At 48.7% G+C, this 17,215-nt stretch overlaps 9 protein-coding genes across 10 annotated transcripts; 5 read left to right on the top strand and 4 right to left on the bottom strand.

Annotated features, from left to right (window-relative positions):
• Window positions 1-64: 64 nt before the first annotated feature.
• FOXG_02172 (uncharacterized protein) lies at window positions 65-2,063 on the bottom strand. Its single transcript, XM_018379498.1, has 3 exons — window positions 1,137-2,063; window positions 427-1,084; window positions 65-370 (listed from the first exon to the last, which is right to left on the bottom strand). Exons 1-3 carry the CDS (start codon window positions 1,960-1,962, stop codon window positions 343-345), a joined length of 1,512 nt encoding a protein of 503 aa, XP_018235547.1. The 5' UTR covers window positions 1,963-2,063; the 3' UTR covers window positions 65-342.
• Window positions 2,064-2,154: 91 nt separating this feature from the next.
• On the top strand, window positions 2,155-6,972 carry FOXG_02171 (pre-mRNA-splicing factor RSE1). Of its 2 annotated transcripts, XM_018379496.1 has the most exons (4): window positions 2,155-2,470; window positions 2,606-4,685; window positions 4,867-6,154; window positions 6,211-6,972. In XM_018379496.1, the coding sequence occupies exons 1-4, from the start codon at window positions 2,227-2,229 to the stop codon at window positions 6,235-6,237; spliced, it is 3,639 nt and encodes a 1,212-aa protein (XP_018235545.1). In that variant the 5' UTR covers window positions 2,155-2,226; the 3' UTR covers window positions 6,238-6,972. The 2 variants fall into 2 exon arrangements, with proteins under 2 accessions (XP_018235545.1, XP_018235546.1); XM_018379497.1 differs by lacking the exon at window positions 2,155-2,470 and having other exon boundaries at window positions 2,519-4,685.
• FOXG_18244 (uncharacterized protein) lies at window positions 6,167-7,351 on the bottom strand. The gene is made up of 2 exons (XM_018398305.1): window positions 7,154-7,351; window positions 6,167-7,090 (listed from the first exon to the last, which is right to left on the bottom strand). The coding sequence occupies exons 1-2, from the start codon at window positions 7,280-7,282 to the stop codon at window positions 6,437-6,439; spliced, it is 783 nt and encodes a 260-aa protein (XP_018235544.1). The 5' UTR covers window positions 7,283-7,351; the 3' UTR covers window positions 6,167-6,436.
• A 221-nt stretch (window positions 7,352-7,572) lies between these two features.
• FOXG_02169 (uncharacterized protein) lies at window positions 7,573-9,798 on the bottom strand. The gene is made up of 2 exons (XM_018379494.1): window positions 9,483-9,798; window positions 7,573-9,424 (listed from the first exon to the last, which is right to left on the bottom strand). The coding sequence occupies exons 1-2, from the start codon at window positions 9,789-9,791 to the stop codon at window positions 9,251-9,253; spliced, it is 483 nt and encodes a 160-aa protein (XP_018235542.1). The 5' UTR covers window positions 9,792-9,798; the 3' UTR covers window positions 7,573-9,250.
• On the top strand, window positions 7,802-9,004 carry FOXG_02170 (uncharacterized protein; the record flags this gene model as incomplete). Its single annotated transcript, XM_018379495.1, has 1 exon — window positions 7,802-9,004. The coding sequence occupies one exon, from the start codon at window positions 7,802-7,804 to the stop codon at window positions 9,002-9,004; it is 1,203 nt and encodes a 400-aa protein (XP_018235543.1).
• Window positions 9,799-10,009: 211 nt separating the features above from the next.
• FOXG_02168 (uncharacterized protein) lies at window positions 10,010-11,422 on the top strand. The gene is made up of 5 exons (XM_018379493.1): window positions 10,010-10,205; window positions 10,254-10,388; window positions 10,441-10,647; window positions 10,698-11,068; window positions 11,115-11,422. The coding sequence occupies exons 1-5, from the start codon at window positions 10,076-10,078 to the stop codon at window positions 11,298-11,300; spliced, it is 1,029 nt and encodes a 342-aa protein (XP_018235541.1). The 5' UTR covers window positions 10,010-10,075; the 3' UTR covers window positions 11,301-11,422.
• Window positions 11,423-11,514: 92 nt separating this feature from the next.
• Window positions 11,515-13,361, top strand: FOXG_02167 (lectin, mannose-binding 2). Its single transcript, XM_018379492.1, has 4 exons — window positions 11,515-11,895; window positions 11,963-11,986; window positions 12,055-12,125; window positions 12,185-13,361. Exons 1-4 carry the CDS (start codon window positions 11,803-11,805, stop codon window positions 12,963-12,965), a joined length of 969 nt encoding a protein of 322 aa, XP_018235540.1. The 5' UTR covers window positions 11,515-11,802; the 3' UTR covers window positions 12,966-13,361.
• Window positions 13,362-14,295: 934 nt separating this feature from the next.
• Window positions 14,296-14,545, bottom strand: FOXG_18243 (uncharacterized protein; the record flags this gene model as incomplete). Its single annotated transcript, XM_018398304.1, has 2 exons — window positions 14,296-14,344; window positions 14,490-14,545. The coding sequence occupies 2 exons, from the start codon at window positions 14,543-14,545 to the stop codon at window positions 14,296-14,298; spliced, it is 105 nt and encodes a 34-aa protein (XP_018235539.1).
• Window positions 14,546-16,141: 1,596 nt separating this feature from the next.
• FOXG_02166 (uncharacterized protein) lies at window positions 16,142-17,212 on the top strand (the record flags this gene model as incomplete). Its single annotated transcript, XM_018379491.1, has 1 exon — window positions 16,142-17,212. The coding sequence occupies one exon, from the start codon at window positions 16,142-16,144 to the stop codon at window positions 17,210-17,212; it is 1,071 nt and encodes a 356-aa protein (XP_018235538.1).
• Window positions 17,213-17,215: the final 3 nt, after the last annotated feature.

Here is a 17,215-nt window from a genome sequence, read left to right as displayed (position 1 = left end):
GCGGGGGAGGCCGCATGCATGAGATACCCATGCTGTAACTTCCCGAGTAACAGCAATGAACATTCCAAACATATTAAAGTGGTATATATTGATTGAATACAGTTCAAGCCATAGAATAATCAGTACCTACCTTGATCTGGGGTAATTTTCAGTGACGGAAACGTAGAAATTCTGTTTCAGGAGATGTTCTTTTTCTGCTACCGCTCATCCTCAAAGATGTTTCACTCAGAGAAAGGAGAAATGCTTCCGGTCCTATGGAATCTACCGACCGGTACCTATACTACAGATTCTGTACATTATTGGTACAACTGCCCCCTCGCTTTTATCTACATAAGACTATGTTCAGGCGTCTCTTGTGGCCGTCTCATATCTGCAATTGTACGGTCAGCTCAGCTCGTTTTCAACAATGGATTGACAACAACATACCTCTTACCACGGAATGCCCACACTCCCCAGTTACCACAGCTGATGTCCTGGGGGTCCATGTCGTTCAGATCCCATCGAAGACTCCTGAAAACATTCTCTCCAGGCTGCAGAAGAATATCAAACTCGCCCTTCGACTTCTTGTTCACCCACTCGACGTCGCGTTCCATATCAAACTGGGTATAGCCTGTGCTGATAATGGGGATCTTAGTCTCAAGGAGAAGGGGTAGGGTTTCTTCCCACTCGTGACTGCTTGCAGGATGACCCAGACCAGGGTGGAATAGCACAAAGCAGTCGAAGTAAGGATCATATGGTGCAAAGTGTTGCGTCTGGTGGACTGTGTGGTAGTAATCCACGATTGTACTTATCTTCATCTTGTACCAGACGCGATCCTCTACGACGGCTCCAAAGGGGTTTGAAGGGGTACGTTCTGGCAACGGGAACTCATCGTCACGGTTGGCCATGCTTTCAGGCCCAACAAAGATGAGGTGTAGTCTGGCTTCGGGGAACATATGTGCCAGCTGAACCCAAGCAGGTCGAGGGAGAGAAGACTCAGCACGAGCTCCCAGGATGAAAATTCTGACAGCTGGTGCCTCGGGTTTGAGCTCACCAACGCCAGTTCCTCGACCTGACTTGGGAGGATGCAAGTTGTATCTCAATGCTGGTATAATCAATCAGTTCATGGCTATTCTCTGGTCAGTCGTTGCACTAACCGCTGAAACTCTTCAGTCCCTCTGTAGTCATTCGCTCTCCAGCCTTGATACTGTAAGGGCTAAGTTCATGGAGAATACTGCCAATGGTTACGGGATAAGTCAAGAGCCGGGTAATCTGTCTCATCTGACGATCAGAGTTGACAGCATCAAACTCTCGTGTATACATGAAAGTATCCCAATTTGTCATGTTGATAGCCGCATGTTCCATCTGAAGATCTGGGAGGTTGCCTTCTTCGAATACTCGGCCCGAGCGCAAATCATGGTCATCTTCGTTAATCTGTCTAAGAGTGTCGCAAACTTCCAAGTGCTTTTCGTAATCATCCATCCAATGTTCCTCACAGCAATAAACTGGTAAGCCACAGTCTGGGCATTCAAAGTTGACGTGCTGGGGCGGCTGGGTTCCTTTCGCAGCCTCAGGATCCTCGGGTTTCGGGGCAATGGTAGGAAGCTTCGTTTGCTGGTGATCGGGGTGAGGGCAGTAGGCATGCTGTCGCATAAAAGCAGCTCGTTGCCGGAACTCTGGTACTGGCGACTTTGAAAACGGATGAAAGAGGTTGTCCTGACTCAGGCGTAATGGTGACGGAGACGTCTTGTTGGTGACAGATGCGGTGGCCTCAGATTTTGTCACTGAGGAAGTAGAAAAGTCTCGGTTCTTGGGCGCGGGCGCGGCTCTTTTCTGGTCCTTGATAGTTGAATTTCTGCGGACATGATGGGCTGATATTCTCATCCATGGCTTAGCTACCGCTCCAGAGGCCAATTGCCTCCGAACAGTTGCAGAGCATTGCCCACAGATGCTCGAGGCTGCTTTCCTCAGAGTGGGCTCCATCTTAGGAACAAAATCAGCCAAATCCCGGACACAATTCAATACCCAGACTTCTTCGGAAGGCCTGATATCGCTGAAGTGGGATAATTCAAAGAGCTCGGACCACAATCATCTGCGCCGCAAAATAATTCCTCCGAAGCGCGCCAAACTTTTGACATCAAAGCTCGCTCGAGTTTCAAAAGCTCCAACCATCAGCTTCGACGCGACACAATCTGACCTGCCTTTGTCTTTGAAGCCGCGCAGGCTCATCTGCGCCTAGCCGCAAACATGGCGACCACGTCGAACATGTTCTTGTACTCGCTGACGGTTCAGCCGCCGACAAACGTCACGCAAGCGGTCCTGGGCCAGTTCGCAGGCACTAGAGAACAGCTTATCATCACTGCTGCTGGCTCGCAGCTCTCCCTACTACGACCCGATCCATCCCAGGGAAAGGTGATTACCCTCCTATCACATGATGTCTTTGGCATCATCCGTTCCCTCGCCGCTTTTCGGTTAGCTGGTAGCAATAAGGGTAAGTCAATCCAATACCCCTCTCAGGAAAATCACTTAGTGATATTCGAAAGCGATGCCACAGACGCGTCGACCACAGCGCTACCGAGTACTTGATGTCCTGTTACAAGAATCCCAAAGCTAACAAATCTTCCAGACTACTTGATCATTGCGTCCGACTCTGGTCGTATCACAATCATTGAGTACCTCCCTGCACAGAACCGCTTTCACCGTTTACATCTCGAAACTTTTGGCAAATCCGGTGTACGGAGAGTCATTCCTGGCGAGTATCTAGCCTGCGACCCTAAGGGCAGAGCATGCTTAATTGCCTCAACTGAGAAGAACAAACTTGTCTACGTTCTCAACCGTAACTCACAAGCTGAGCTCACAATCTCGTCACCGCTTGAGGCCCACAAACCTGGCGTCCTGGTCATCTCCATGGTTGCGCTTGATGTCGGCTACTCGAATCCAGTGTTTGCCGCTCTCGAGATTGACTACTCCGAGATTGACCAAGACTCGACCGGCCAAGCAATGGAAGAGTTGGACACTCAATTGGTTTATTACGAGCTTGATTTGGGACTCAATCACGTTGTGCGCAAGTGGTCAGACCCTGTTGACCCAACAGCCTCAATTCTGTTCCAGGTCCCTGGTGGAAATGATGGGCCTAGTGGTGTGCTCGTGTGCGGTGAGGAAAATATCACATATCGACACTCAAATCAGGAAGCGTTCCGTGTTGCCATCCCTCGTCGACGCGGCGCCACTGAAGATCCAAACCGCAAGCGCACGATCGTGTCTGGTATCATGCACAAGCTGAAAGGCAGTGCAGGCGCGTTTTTCTTCCTCCTGCAAACAGACGACGGTGATCTCTTCAAACTCTCGATCGATATGATTGAGGATGAGGAAGGCAACCCCACTGGAGAAGTCAAAAGACTCAAGATCAAGTATTTTGACACCGTTCCGGTCGCCTCAAGTCTCTGCATTTTGAAGAGCGGTTTCCTCTACGTTGCTTCTCAGTTTGGTAACTACTCATTCTACCAATTTGAAAAGCTCGGTGATGACGATGAGGAACTAGAGTTCTACAGTGATGACTTCCCCGCGGATCCCAGGGCTTCTTACGAACCGGTTTACTTCCACCCTCGGCCAACTGAAAACTTGGCCCTGGTCGAGAGCATCCCTGCCATGAATCCCCTCCTAGATTGCAAGGTCGCAAACCTCACTGGAGAAGATGCACCTCAAATCTATACCATTTGTGGTAACGGCCCCCGAAGTAGCTTCAGGATGCTCAAGCATGGTTTGGAAGTCAACGAGATTGTTGCCTCTGAACTGCCTGGAATTCCTTCTGCTGTTTGGACGCTGAAGCTGAATCGCTCAGAACAGTATGATGCTTACATTGTACTATCATTTACCAACGGTACGCTAGTCCTCAGTATTGGCGAGACTGTTGAGGAAGTCAGTGACTCCGGTTTTCTCACAAGTGTTCCAACGCTGGCGGCCCAGCTCCTTGGTGATGATGGACTGATCCAGGTTCATCCCAAGGGCATTCGACATGTGCGTAATGGTCATGTCAATGAATGGGCCGCCCCGCAACATCGCTCCATTGTTGCTGCTACAGCCAATGCTCATCAGGTCGCTGTCGCTCTCAGCTCTGGTGAGATTGTCTACTTCGAGATGGATGCGGACGGCTCACTGGCTGAGTATGATGAAAAGAAGGAGATGTTTGGTACCGTTACTTGCCTAAGCCTGGGTGACGTCCCCGAGGGACGATTAAGAAGTTCATTCTTGGCCGTCGGTTGTGACGATTGCACTGTCCGCATTCTAAGCCTGGATCCAGAGTCGACTTTGGAAAACAAGTCAGTTCAGGCTCTTACGGCTGCTCCAACATCGCTGGCAATCATCGCAATGGATGACTCCTCGTCGGGCGGTTCTACCCTCTATCTCCACATCGGTTTACACTCCGGTGTCTATCTCAGGACAGTTCTTGACGAAGTCACTGGTGAGTTGACAGACACGCGCCAAAAGTTCCTCGGTCCCAAGGAAGTCCGACTTTTCCAGGTCACAGTTCAAGGCAAGACATGCGTGCTTGGTCTAAGCTCCAGGCCTTGGCTTGGTTACGCAGACCCGATCACAAAAGGTTTTGTAGTGACGCCCCTAAACTACGTCGACCTTGAGTGGGGTTGGAACTTCAGTAGTGAGCAGTGCGAAGAAGGCATTGTTGGTATCCAGGGTCAATCATTACGGTACGTCGTTATTCCTTTTTCTTACTCCTGATATTCGGTTGCATATGATGAGAAAACGGGATCCTATGCTTTAAGCAATGAGGCCTATTACGCATTTTTTTCCAATTGTTCCTACTGAAGCAACACATTCCTACAATGTTCCTATGGCATCATAAAGCGAGGCGTGCGCTAACGCTGGCAGAATTTTTAATATCGATCGGCTTGGCGATACACTCATCCAGAAATCAATTCCTTTGACTTATACCCCGAAGAAACTTGTAAAGCACCCTGATCAGCCTCTCTTCTACACTATCGAGGCAGACAACAACACTTTACCACCTGAGTTACGTGCACAACTTTTGGCAGACCCCAAAATCGTCAACGGTGATTCTAGAGTGCTCCCACCTGAAGATTTTGGCTATCCCAAAGGTACACGTCGATGGGCATCTTGCATTAATGTGATAGATCCACTGTCCGAGGAAGGACAAGTTGTGCAAACGATTGATCTGGAGAACAATGAAGCGGCCGTCAGTGCAGCCATCGTGTCTTTTTCAAGCCAAGATAACGAGAGCTTTTTGGTAGTTGGTACCGGCAAGGACATGGTGGTCAATCCTCGCAGCTACAGCGAAGGATATCTACACATTTACCGATTTCAAGATGGGGGGCGAGAACTTGAGTTCATTCACAAAACCAAGATTGAAGAACCACCTCTAGCTCTTTTGGCTTTTCAAGGAAGAGTAGCTGTTGCAGTTGGAACACAGTTGCGTATATATGATCTTGGCATGAGACAGATGCTCCGCAAATCTCAGGCTGAAGTAGCAGCGCAGCAGATCGTGTCCCTGAACACCCAGGGCAGTCGAATTATTGTTGGTGATGTTCAACAGGGCGTAACCTACGTGGTATACAAGCCTGCGTCGAACAAACTCATTCCCTTCGTCGATGATACCATCGCAAGGTGGACCACATGCACAACCATGGTAGATTACGAGTCGGTGGCCGGCGGTGACAAGTTCGGAAATATGTTCATTGTCCGCTGCCCTGAAAAGGCCAGTGAAGAGGCTGACGAGGAGCAAACGGGCTTGCATCTTATTAATGCGCGAGAATATCTTCACGGTACACCTCACAGAGTAAGTCTGATGTGCCATTTCTACACACAGGACATACCAACCAGTATCACCAAAACGAGTCTGGTAGTTGGTGGACAGGAAATTTTGCTATGGAGTGGTATCATGGGCACTATCGGAGTTTTCATACCATTTATCAGTCGTGAAGATGCGGACTTCTTCCAGAATCTCGAACAACACCTAAGGACCGAGGACCCCCCGCTCGCCGGACGAGATCATCTCATGTATCGCGGTTATTATGCTCCTGTCAAGGGAGTCATTGATGGCGATCTATGCGAGCGATACAACCTCTTGCCCAACGACAAGAAGCTTATGATTGCCGGCGAATTGGACCGATCGGTCCGAGAGATCGAGCGGAAGATTTCTGTAAGTTCTCCTTGGCGCGACGTTTATATTCTCACAATGTGCTAACCAAAGTTCAGGATATTCGTACACGGTCTGCATTCTGATGAAGGAAAAGTGGTATCTTTAGTATATCCTATGAAAGCCATTGTACAAAACTTGAAGTGTTTGGGTTGTTGGCGGCGTTAACGTACAGGGCTAAAAGTCCCTGTCTTGGAAGAAAACAGGTAATCAACGAACCGAACCGTGTGTTGAGAACCGCGACGCGGTACGAACCATGAATCTAATAATCAATCCAAAACTCGATCAGAGTCCTCTCCAAAACGGGCCACGGTTCTTATATTTGTCGGCCTTCTTACTTTTGCCAGAGGCTGGATTTTCTTGCTCCCATTTTTCATCGTCCAAATATGCTGTAACAGCGTTCTCAAGATCATAGCTAGATTGTTCCAAGTACAGCACAGCAATGTCATAGTCGGAGACTTTGCAGGATGTCATGAAGCGGCGAATCTTGCCCTTCCTCAGCTCCTCATCTTCGCCCTCGATGGGCCGTGGTGAGAGACTAACTCCGCCCTTGTAATACTCGCCAGGAATCAACACTGTTCGTCTTCCGAGAATCAAGTGGTCGCTCGTGATGTTATTACTTCGCCGCAGAGCATGAGTGGGCACGCCGTATCGAAGAGATAAGGAGCTGACGCTGTCATGGCGATGGTCAAGGAAATGCAGGATATCCGGAGCATCTTCTTTTATAACATCTTGCGCCAACGCTGCCTTCTCATCGTCGACATTCGGCGTAGGTGAGGCTGCTGAGTATGGTGGCGGCGCGCCGGAGATATGTGCAGTCCTTGAACTGGACGATGGCAGCGATGTATAAGCCGGCGGTTCCCTCAACCCTTGCGGCAGAGAAGTCGGTCCTGTCGAAACCTGACAATATGGACAATAGTCGGCAAATCGCTCGTTCTTCTACCAAGCAAGAGTATCAGCTTCAGCCTGAATAAAAAATGATTGTTTAGATAGATGACGAACATGAATACATTTGCCACATATGATTCTAGCACAGCACGCGACTCGACGGTCTTGCGGAAGAGATAGTTTCTCTTTCGTGTACGCTGGCGTTGATGAGAGGATGGTTGCACACGTCGAGCAAGACTCCATGATATCGCGAGTATTGAAGATCAGTTTGTTAGAGGTTTAAGAAATAGATTCGTATCTAAGGGTTCTACAGTACATTTGAAGGTTGCACACCTATCCTCCCACGAAGGTCATAGTTGTCCAATCACGTCATGAGGACGCTAGTGGCCTGTACAGACGCCACTGTAAAATGGGTGGTTGCATATCGATCAATATCCACGCGACTCAAAAAGACGTTATCATAAGCAGAAATATATAGAGGAAAACAATGAATTATATTTTGACTGCTCAACTTGAAAGTTTTCTCTTACCACCAGCCCTACTCAGGTTTCTATATTTCCATACTGTCCCAATCAAATGTGACCTTGAATCTCAGGTGTCTCCGCTGAGCTTTTCACCTTTGTAGCAATCCCCAGTCAAGACTCTTTAACTTTAATCTTTCAACTTACCAGGTCCACCATTTCCAACGTCGCGTAACATCTATACGTGTTCAACCTATACTTGGCGCAAGTCATATTACAGCGATCTATAAGAGCACCCAACATGAGCAAACCATTGGCCTTCGGCCTCAACCTTAGCAAGAAGCCAGGCGCGTCGAAGCCCCCTCCACCAAAGCGAAGGCCGATGTTTGGTGACGATGATGATTCGGACAACGAAGGCGCAGTCGGGGAGGGCAAAGCTGAAGAGATTGGAGAGTTCGATGCCCTTGGTCGCGCTCAAGAGGCAACAGCCAACATCACCAAGTTAGGCAAACCGAAGGGTGGCCCTCCGACTCAACCCCCGAAGCTCAAATCCAAGGGTCAGCCAAACATAATGTTTGGGGATCTCTCTAGCTCTCTGACATCACGAAGAAACGCCGAGTCGGCCGCGGAAGTCGATGCTAGCGTCTACGAGTACGATTCTGTTTACGATTCTCTCAAACCAAAGAAACAGGCTACCAAGGAGGATCAGGAAAAACGACCAAAATATATGAAAAACATCCTGCAGGCAGCCGACGTACGGAAGCGCGACGCACTGATTGCAGAAGAGAAGAAAATTGCCAGGGAGCGAGAGGCCGAAGGGGAGGAATTTGCCGATAAGGAAAAGTTTGTCACAGAAGCATATCGGAAACAACAGGAAGAGAACAAGAGGCTTGAAGAGGAAGAGAGGAGACGGGAAGAGGAAGAGGCAAAGAAGAACAAGAGTGGTGGCATGTCTGCCTTCTACAGAAAACTCCTCGATAAAGATGAGCAAAGGCATTCGGATGCTGTCAGGGCGGCTGAGGAAAAGGCCAAGCACGGCGCACCCGAGGAGGAAAATGCAGATGACGACAAGCAAGAGAAGGAGAAGACAGAGGCCGATATCGCCAAGGAGCTCAACGAGAAGGGCGCCGCAGTTGCCATCAACGAAGACGGTCAAGTGGTCGACAAGCGCCAGCTTCTCAGGGGTGGCTTAAACGTTGGCGCAAAGAAGAAAGAATCAGTCCAACGCGAAGCGGAACGACAAGCCGAGCGGCCGCGGAAGGATGTCACAAATCAGCAGTTTGGAAGAAAGCAAGCTCAACGAGAACGACAGTCACGCATGATCGAGGAGCAGCTCGAGCAGTCAATGAAGCGATCACGGGATGAAGAAGCGGCACAAAAGGAGGAAGTTGAGCGGGCATCGAAGAGCCGGAAGACAGAAGGCGAGATCTCAAGTGCGAAGGAACGATACCTGGCTCGAAAACGAGCGGCCGAAGAAGCAAAGAAGACCGCTGGGGGAGCTTAGATACCCAAACTCAGGAACTGAAGAAGGTTGTATACAACGACATGGCATGGCTTTTGACATAACATCCCAGTCATGTCTCCTCCGGTTCGTCTATTGCCCTGTTCTATCCTTAATCGGTTCTTCGTACATGATAATATCTCCTCGTGGGTGTCATCCGACCCGTGTTGTCACAATATGTTACAATCTTGCGCTTTCATAAAAATTGTCGCAAGCCGTTGGTTTTTGATTTTGAGAATCTTCGCTTCTTCAATTCTGCAAGCTAGCAGACTCTTGCCTTAATCGGGCAATGTACGCTGCGTTGACCATGTTCCAAGCGGCCATGTACTTCTCCATGCAGCTGGTCATGCAAGTCGTCTCGCCGCTCGATAGAGAAGTTCCGGGCTTGGGGACGCACTTCTCAAAGCAGGTCTCTTGGAGTTTCTGTCATGGGCCATTGTTAGTCTTGAGAAGAAGGTCAGGAATTGTGAAATGGGCGGACCTCAATGAGAGTGCGGGCGTTAACCAGGTTGGCCTCCTGTTGAACCTGCTTGATGACAGCAGCCTTGACTTGTGTGGAATCCATGTTTGTGATTGTTTGGTTTAGAGTCGTGACGTTGTCGGTCATAAAAGCAAAGCTTGGGCGCCTGTCTGTCGCAAAAAGATAGCGGGCTGGAAAAATCAACGGTCCGGGGTAGGTTAGACATGACTCAGCAGCTCGATTCAATTCAAACCCAGCAGCTTGGACGTGACCTCTTTCATGAGTCATGATGATATTGGTTTTGGGTTCATTATGTGCACATACGGGCATCGTTTTGAATTGATATTATATTGCTGATATTCCTAACTAGTTTCTATGTTGTTCACACTCACATGTTGAACAAGCATACTCAGACGTAACATGTTATGCACTGTGGATGTACACCAATGATGTTACCATTACAGTATATATGCATTAGTGAGAGTGCCGTCATACATTCGGACCAGAATATAATATAAGACCAATTTCAACTAATCTGGGATAAACTTACAAGATTTCATATTCAATCTCAGAACAGCTTACCCAAATCGACAGAATGGTTCTTAGCACAATGAATGCCTTGGTGGTGGAGGTGCCAGAGAATGGTTCCAAGCCTGAGCTCATTAAAAACAATCTCGCCGCCAATGCTTGAACCTCACGAAGCCCTGGTCAAGGTTGCAACTGTAGCACAGAACCCAACGGATGGTCAGTCTTTCTTAACCATTATGAAATCCTTGTACTGACGGTTTGCAGTCCAGGCTTTTGACCTAAACCTTTTCGGCAACGGCGCTGTGCTTGGTTGTGACTTTGCAGGCAAAGTCGAGCGTCTTGGTAAAGAAGTCTCTAAAATTGCAGAGGGCGATACGATCGCTGGCCTTCTCTGGGGTGGTAAGCTCAACATCTCTATGCCTACATACCACGGCTGATATGATATGATTAGGCGAAGTCAAAGGTCTAGGAGCATTTAGTGAATACACGAAGGCCCATGAAAGTATCTGCTTCCGAGTGCCTAAGAATGTTTCACTCCGAGAGGCTGCCACTGTACCGCTAGCGTCTTTGACGGCTTGGCTTGCCTTCTTTTCGAAAGATAGTCTCAATATTGACCGCACCCAATCGGACACTGTTGTGTTGATTTGGGGCGGAAGCTGTAAGTAATCCAACTGCTAATGCTTCGAACGGAGTGTTGACATGAATCAGCGAGCGTTGGGCAATACGCCATTCAGATTGCAGCAATCTTTGGGTTCAAGATTGTCACAACTTGCAGTCCTCACAGTTTCGACCTTGTCAGGTCACTTGGAGCATCCCACGTATTCGATTATAACGATTCTGATGTGGTGAAATCGATCAAGGATACCGCACCTGGTTTGCGATATGTGTTCGACACCATTGGCAACAAAATGTCTTCCACAACTGCATCCCAAGCCATTGATGAGACTGGCGGCACCCTCACTACTGTCAGGCCTGATAAGAGCCTCACTGAGAATGTGACGAAGCAGACCAAAGTCACACCCGTGCTTGTCTGGACCGCTTTCAACAGAGTTATCCAGTACAAGAAGGCTCAATTTCCTGTAAGTGCCTCGATTATACTGATGGCCGTAACTGATAGCATTATAGGCAAGCGAAGACGATCACAAGCTCGGTGCCGAATTCAATGAGAAACTCCCTGTGTGGATTGAGGAGGGCAAGATCAAGCCTAACAAACCAAAAGTTATCCCTGGTGGGCTGGACGCTGTTGCGCAAGGGTTTCAGGAGTATCGGGATGGCAAGATTTCTGGTTACAAGCTCGTGTATGACCTCTGATTTGCTTCTGACTCTCGGGAATGAATAAGTTTCTCATGTCGATAGAGTATAGACATAGTCATTAGCATGTAAGCAAATGGTTCCTAGGAGCTGAGATCGTGAAATAAATACTCTGTATATGCATGCATGTGAAAGAAAATGTGGCTATTATGTGGCTTTAAAGTTTCATCAAGGGTCAAGTGGCAGGGGTTCCAGCGTCCAGAGTGGGAAAGTACCTGCAGTGGGGAGCACTCACCTAAAATCGTTTCGGCCACAGGCAGAGTCCAGAGGAAGAGGACACTTGTGAGCTCCTGTCCCGATTAACAACCCCCTACATTTATCCGCAACGTCACAACGACTTTGACAACGACCACTGTGGTCAATTTCTTCCTGTTCCAGCACCAAACGTCACGACTTTGTTGCCGCATCCTAGAGCGGTTTGCGCCCATATCGAGCCAGCTCTAATTGGCCCTGTGCGAGAGAAGAGAGCAGGGAAGAGACACCATCATAATATAGCTTCATCATGCGGTTGCCCTCACTATCAGCGGCGCTCCTTGGTGCGCTCGCATGGACTGCCCGCGCTGATGACCTTGATGATAACATCAGGAGTATTTCGGTATGCACCCCTGCCTTCTTCTGGCTGATCGTTTTGAGCTTCTTTGCTAACGTTCTTCACTCTCTAGCTCAGGACACATTCCTTGACCCAGGTTAGTTGCGGCGCACGCGAGCAGACGTTCACAGATCGACAGATCAATTAACTCTTTTACTCGAACAGCCCTACCTTGACTCGGACATGCAAAGCCGCTGGTACGACTTTGGCGGAGATACCATTATTCGAACCGATTCGTATGCATCCTCAATTCGCTGACAACGACATACTTCGGATATGGGTTGACTTGTTATAGGTACATCCGACTTACTTCGGATCGTCCATCGCAGTCAGGGTGGATGTACTCACGAGTTCCCCTCACTGCGACAAACTGGCAGGTCGAGGTTGAATTCAAGATCTCGGGCAAGAACCAGCTCTATGGAGACGGTTTTGCTATGTGGATTACCCGCCAGCGTGCGCAACAGGGTACTGTCTTTGGAGGGCCTGATAACTTCGAAGGCCTCGGAGTCTTCATCGATACTTACAAGAACAACCGTCCCGGCGTTGTCTTCCCCTATGTCATGGCCATGTATGGCGATGGCAAGACCTCTTACGACAAATCCAACGATGGAAAACACACCGAGCTCGCTGGCTGCTCTGCGCGTGGTATTCGACATGCGAGTGTCCCTACCAAGATGCGCCTCACCTACTTCCAGGACAAACAACTCAAGCTGGAGCTCCAGTACAAGGTTGAGGATGAGTGGCAGACATGCTTCGACCTCGAGGAGCCCCCGGCCATTCCTAACATTGCCTATGTTGGTTTCACTGCTGAGACTGGTGAGCTCAGCGACAACCACGATATCATCTCCGTGGCGGCCAAGAACCTTTATACTCAGCCTGGCACCAGCAACACTGGCAAGTCATCTGGCACTAAGAACAAGGGACGCAAGGGCACCGGTAAGACCACCAACGGAAACAAGCAGGGCGGTAGCTGGACATGGTTCTTTACCAAAATCATCCTGTTCATTATTGTTGCTGGCGGTGCTTATGTTGGCTACACTGCCTACCGAGCCAAGGCCAAATCGCACAGGTTCTAGACTGGATAGCTGAAGACGAATGGGGCCAGCGCCTGAAATGAAGGGACGGGAACAGATTGGTGAGACAAAAAGTCTCCGCTTAGACAGCATCATTCAGCTTTCCTTGAATCTTTTGTATCTGTGTTTTGAGTAAGGGAGAGGCGACGAGAAGGGTACAAGTCGGTGAGCATTGTGACATACCTTTGATACGAAAAAAACAATCTATTATTTTGTTGTGTTATGACTACTGGTTCCTGGTTCAAATGTTCCTGCTTTCAGAACCTTCATTTAGAAATTGACTTTGTGAGGTAGAGTTGTTAGTAGAAGGGAAGCCTTGTATTGAGAAATACTGCCATTGGTATCATTAACCAGGGACGAACGCATCGTCTGTAGACCAATATGGACAAATCGATCGAGCTTTTGGCGGCCTTTTTTTTAAAATATATATATATATATATATATATTATACATCCACAACCAATGATCAATTAATAGGTAAATTCAAATTAGCTTGACGGAGAATCATCGATGATTCCTGAAAACGGCGAACTTGATGGTAATTAATTTTCCTTTGAGACAGGTTGCACACAGAGGCAGGGATCGTCATAGACATGACTTGGCGAACTCGCTGTGCCCTGTCGAAAATAATTGATTAGATTTGGGTATATCTGAATCATTGGGATAGGTGAGAGATGTTGAGCTAACGCCAAGTAATGAAACGATTTGTCTTTACTATGTACTCATGACGGTTTGAGTACTAATTTATAATGCTGAAAGTCAACCTAGCCTGTATGAAATAGGAGGTATGATAGTAACTTGAGTTGACAGAAAGGACACACACAGCCTCTTTTGGTACAAGTAGAATAAAAGCAAACCTCAGACAAGAGATAGAGCGGCAATTCGGACTTTGATTTCATGCAAGGCACAGTGCAACACCAGATTAATGTATGGATGTTCAGATAACCTAGACTCCAAATCCCCGAATTATTAGTGATCAAACTGAGCACAAAGGAGATACGACATTCCACTGCATTCAGGTACACGAGAAATTCATCTCATCTAATCACTACACGTTCCAGCGGGCACACTAATCCTGAGCCGGGAGCTTGATTGAGTTATGACTGATCTCAAGGAAGCTTTTGTGAGTTGGTGTTGGTCTAGTTGATCATCCACTCATACAAAAGCCCTCTCTCCTCTCTAGATTTAGGTACTTAACCGAGTAACTTCTAACACAGGAAGCTCCCGTCGGCTCACAGATCATCCACCCCGCCTTTGACTCGCGATAGCCCACTTTCACTCTGCAACTAGCGACGCCAAGCGCCGAATCTCGTCCAATGTCAAGATAGTAGTTTCATCGGCTCTTTGCCGTACTCCATTGTGCTGTGTTGTTTTTCTTTTCGCTGTAGCTCCTGATGTCAGCTTTTGAAACACCCAATAACCGATCAGATCCTACTTGTGTCTTTTGTCTTTGCTGAGCAATCGAGAATCTCTCTCCCTTCCATTCCAATCCGATCTAGTGAGATCCCTCTCATACAGGGCGCCAACCCTCTCAGCTGTCTCGACTTTTCCTCACCCAGCTCACCTTGTTTGGATCTACTCATTTGGATTTGATCTTCTACATATTTCATGTGCATCTCCATCATCGCCATCGTCAACGTCGATCAATCCTACCTTATTGCCTGACTCAATTGTCGTCACTCGTGTACTATCCGGTCTTTTTGCACTCTATCATACGTCTTGCCGAGTACTCGCTGCTCTTTGCCCTCGGTATTTCCACTTTTACCCAAGTCTCTACTAAAACCATCGACATCATTGCATTGCTCTTTATGCTCTGACCCAACCCGTGTCATTCTCGCTATACTCACGGATGCTACGAGCTACTATATGCTAGACTTGCAGATCAGTCAACCAATTGCCGCTAAAGAGATCTCGTCTTGACAAGCTGGCGCCTCGTTTTGGACACGAACGGACACAAAGCACCGCAAGCGAGTTCACAAGAGCGAAGAAACCCGCAGCAACAACAACTCGCGACATCATCTGTGCCTATCAGTATCAGCTCCCCCTTGTGTGCAATCGTTGATCCGATCATAAAAGAGGGGCAACTTTCGTTGTGGGCGAAGCTCCAACTACTACATCATCACCAGCCTGCTTAAACCTTGTACTGTTACTAGCTTGCTTAAGGTACCTTGTCCTGGCTTGCCCTGCCTTCACAATCATTCATATCCCCATCGCCTTGTGCGAAGATTTTGATCACTCACAATTAGACGGGCTCAGTTTTGGCTTGGCTGTTTAAACGGTGAAAAAACAAAAACAAAACCAAAAGCATCGTCCAACGTACGGAAATTCTCAAACGAGGGATCTTTGGCTATTCGTATCCTATCCCTCCACCTTTGCCAGCCACCAGAGAGAGCCAAGGAATAGTATCAGCCATCCAATTGCCGGCCTCGGGTGGAATGCGCCAAGAGTCCAAATCCTTTGTTCACTTACGAAACCAAAAAGAAAAAATAAACAAAGCCCAGGTTCTCACCACCGAGCATTGTCTTTATTCTCCCTGTCCTATCCATGCATGCTTGTTAGCCTATAGCTCTGGATACCGTTGTTTATCTAACATCTGAGCGAGCTGAAAGAGAGCTCCTCCACAGAAAGACAGGCCGGTCTTGAACAGACCAGACCAGACCGAGACCAGCACGTCAGTCTCCAGCCTCTCCCCACTATTACGTTGCTGTACCTGAACTTGAGAGAGCTGCAATTGCAAGGTTAGCTCGGGCTAGTAGGTTGCACCAGGCGAGCTCACTGACCTCCTGCTGGTCCAGGAGAAGCAAACGTGCTCCAATCCTTCCAACTTTGCTGTCTCATCCATCTGTCCCTCTCTATTATCTCTCTGTATCTGCCGTCCTGTTGTCAATCAATCGGAGAGCTCTCAGTAAGGCATAATTCAACCGGATATCCCACAATTGGATCCATCCACATCCACCACAAGCCCACCACAAACCAAGCTGAGAAGCTGGGCTGGGTAAACTGACCTGTTCCGTTCCGTTCGATCGATCTGCAGAGAGTGTTTCCTCATCTTTGGGTCCATTCTACCGCAACCACCACCACTCCTACACACTACCTACCTACCTACCTATCTCATCCCCTCCCCGCTTCTCTTGCAATTCTCTCCCCCTCTCTTCCTGTCGTCACACTATTACTACCCTATGCCTTCACTGGGGTTTCTCAAGAAAAAGCGGACCAGAGAGGGCACCTCTGACCCTTCTGCCTCAAGTCCAACTAGTCCAGTTACTCCTACCACTTCCAGGTCCAAGTCCATCTCTAAAGCTTTTCACCTGCCTCGAACAAGCAGGCAATCCACCTCAGCCCCAAGTGCTCAACCAACCAACGGCCAAAACCAGCAACAACAGCAGCAGCCCGACCGGATTCAGGAAGGTGCCGTGTCTCAATCGAATCAATCCTCTGCGCCGAATGAGCAGACGACAGGAGCTACCGACGGACAGCAACAAGAAGATATGAGCGCAATTAACCTCCATCAACCCTCATACGGTGCGGGCAGTCCTATGAATCACGATCATCAGAACCTACCTAGCATCAACAACCTCATCAACCCGCCCCAGCAACAGCAGCAGCACAATGCCCAGGGCAATTCCTACAACAACGGCCAGACCAACCCGCAGTACCTAGCCGCCACGATAGATAGCCATCGACCGCAGACCGTCAGTCCCGGAACCGATCCCGCAGCCCTCCAACAGCAGCAGCAACAGGCTCTGCCACAGCCGAGTATGCCTCCGCAACAGCAACAGTCGCAGGCGCAGCAACAACACCAGCAGCCATCTCAGCAGTTCCAACAACAGCAGAACCAGAGCCAGAATCAAGCGCAACAGCACCAGCAGTACCAACACCAGCCGCACCACCAACAGAACGCTAGCACTGGTTCAGTCATGCGCGTAACAAAGGGAAAATACTCGTTGGGTGACTTCGATATCTTGAGGACGCTTGGAACTGGTAGCTTCGGCCGAGTACATTTAGTCCAATCGAAGCACAATCAGCGTTTCTATGCGGTCAAGGTGCTCAAGAAGGCCCAGGTGGTCAAAATGAAGCAAGTCGAACATACCAATGACGAACGTCGCATGCTAGCTGACGTCAAGCACCCTTTCCTCATTACCCTCTGGGGCACGTTCCAGGACCCGAAGAACCTCTACATGGTGATGGATTTCGTTGAAGGTGGAGAGCTGTTTTCACTTCTGAGGAAGTCGGGAGTAAGTTTTTTATGATGT

Source organism: Fusarium oxysporum, chromosome 5 (assembly GCF_000149955.1).
Source record: "Fusarium oxysporum f. sp. lycopersici 4287 chromosome 5, whole genome shotgun sequence".
NCBI classification, from domain to species: Eukaryota; Fungi; Ascomycota; class Sordariomycetes; order Hypocreales; family Nectriaceae; genus Fusarium; species Fusarium oxysporum.
This window is presented reverse-complemented; position numbering and strand designations above follow the sequence as displayed.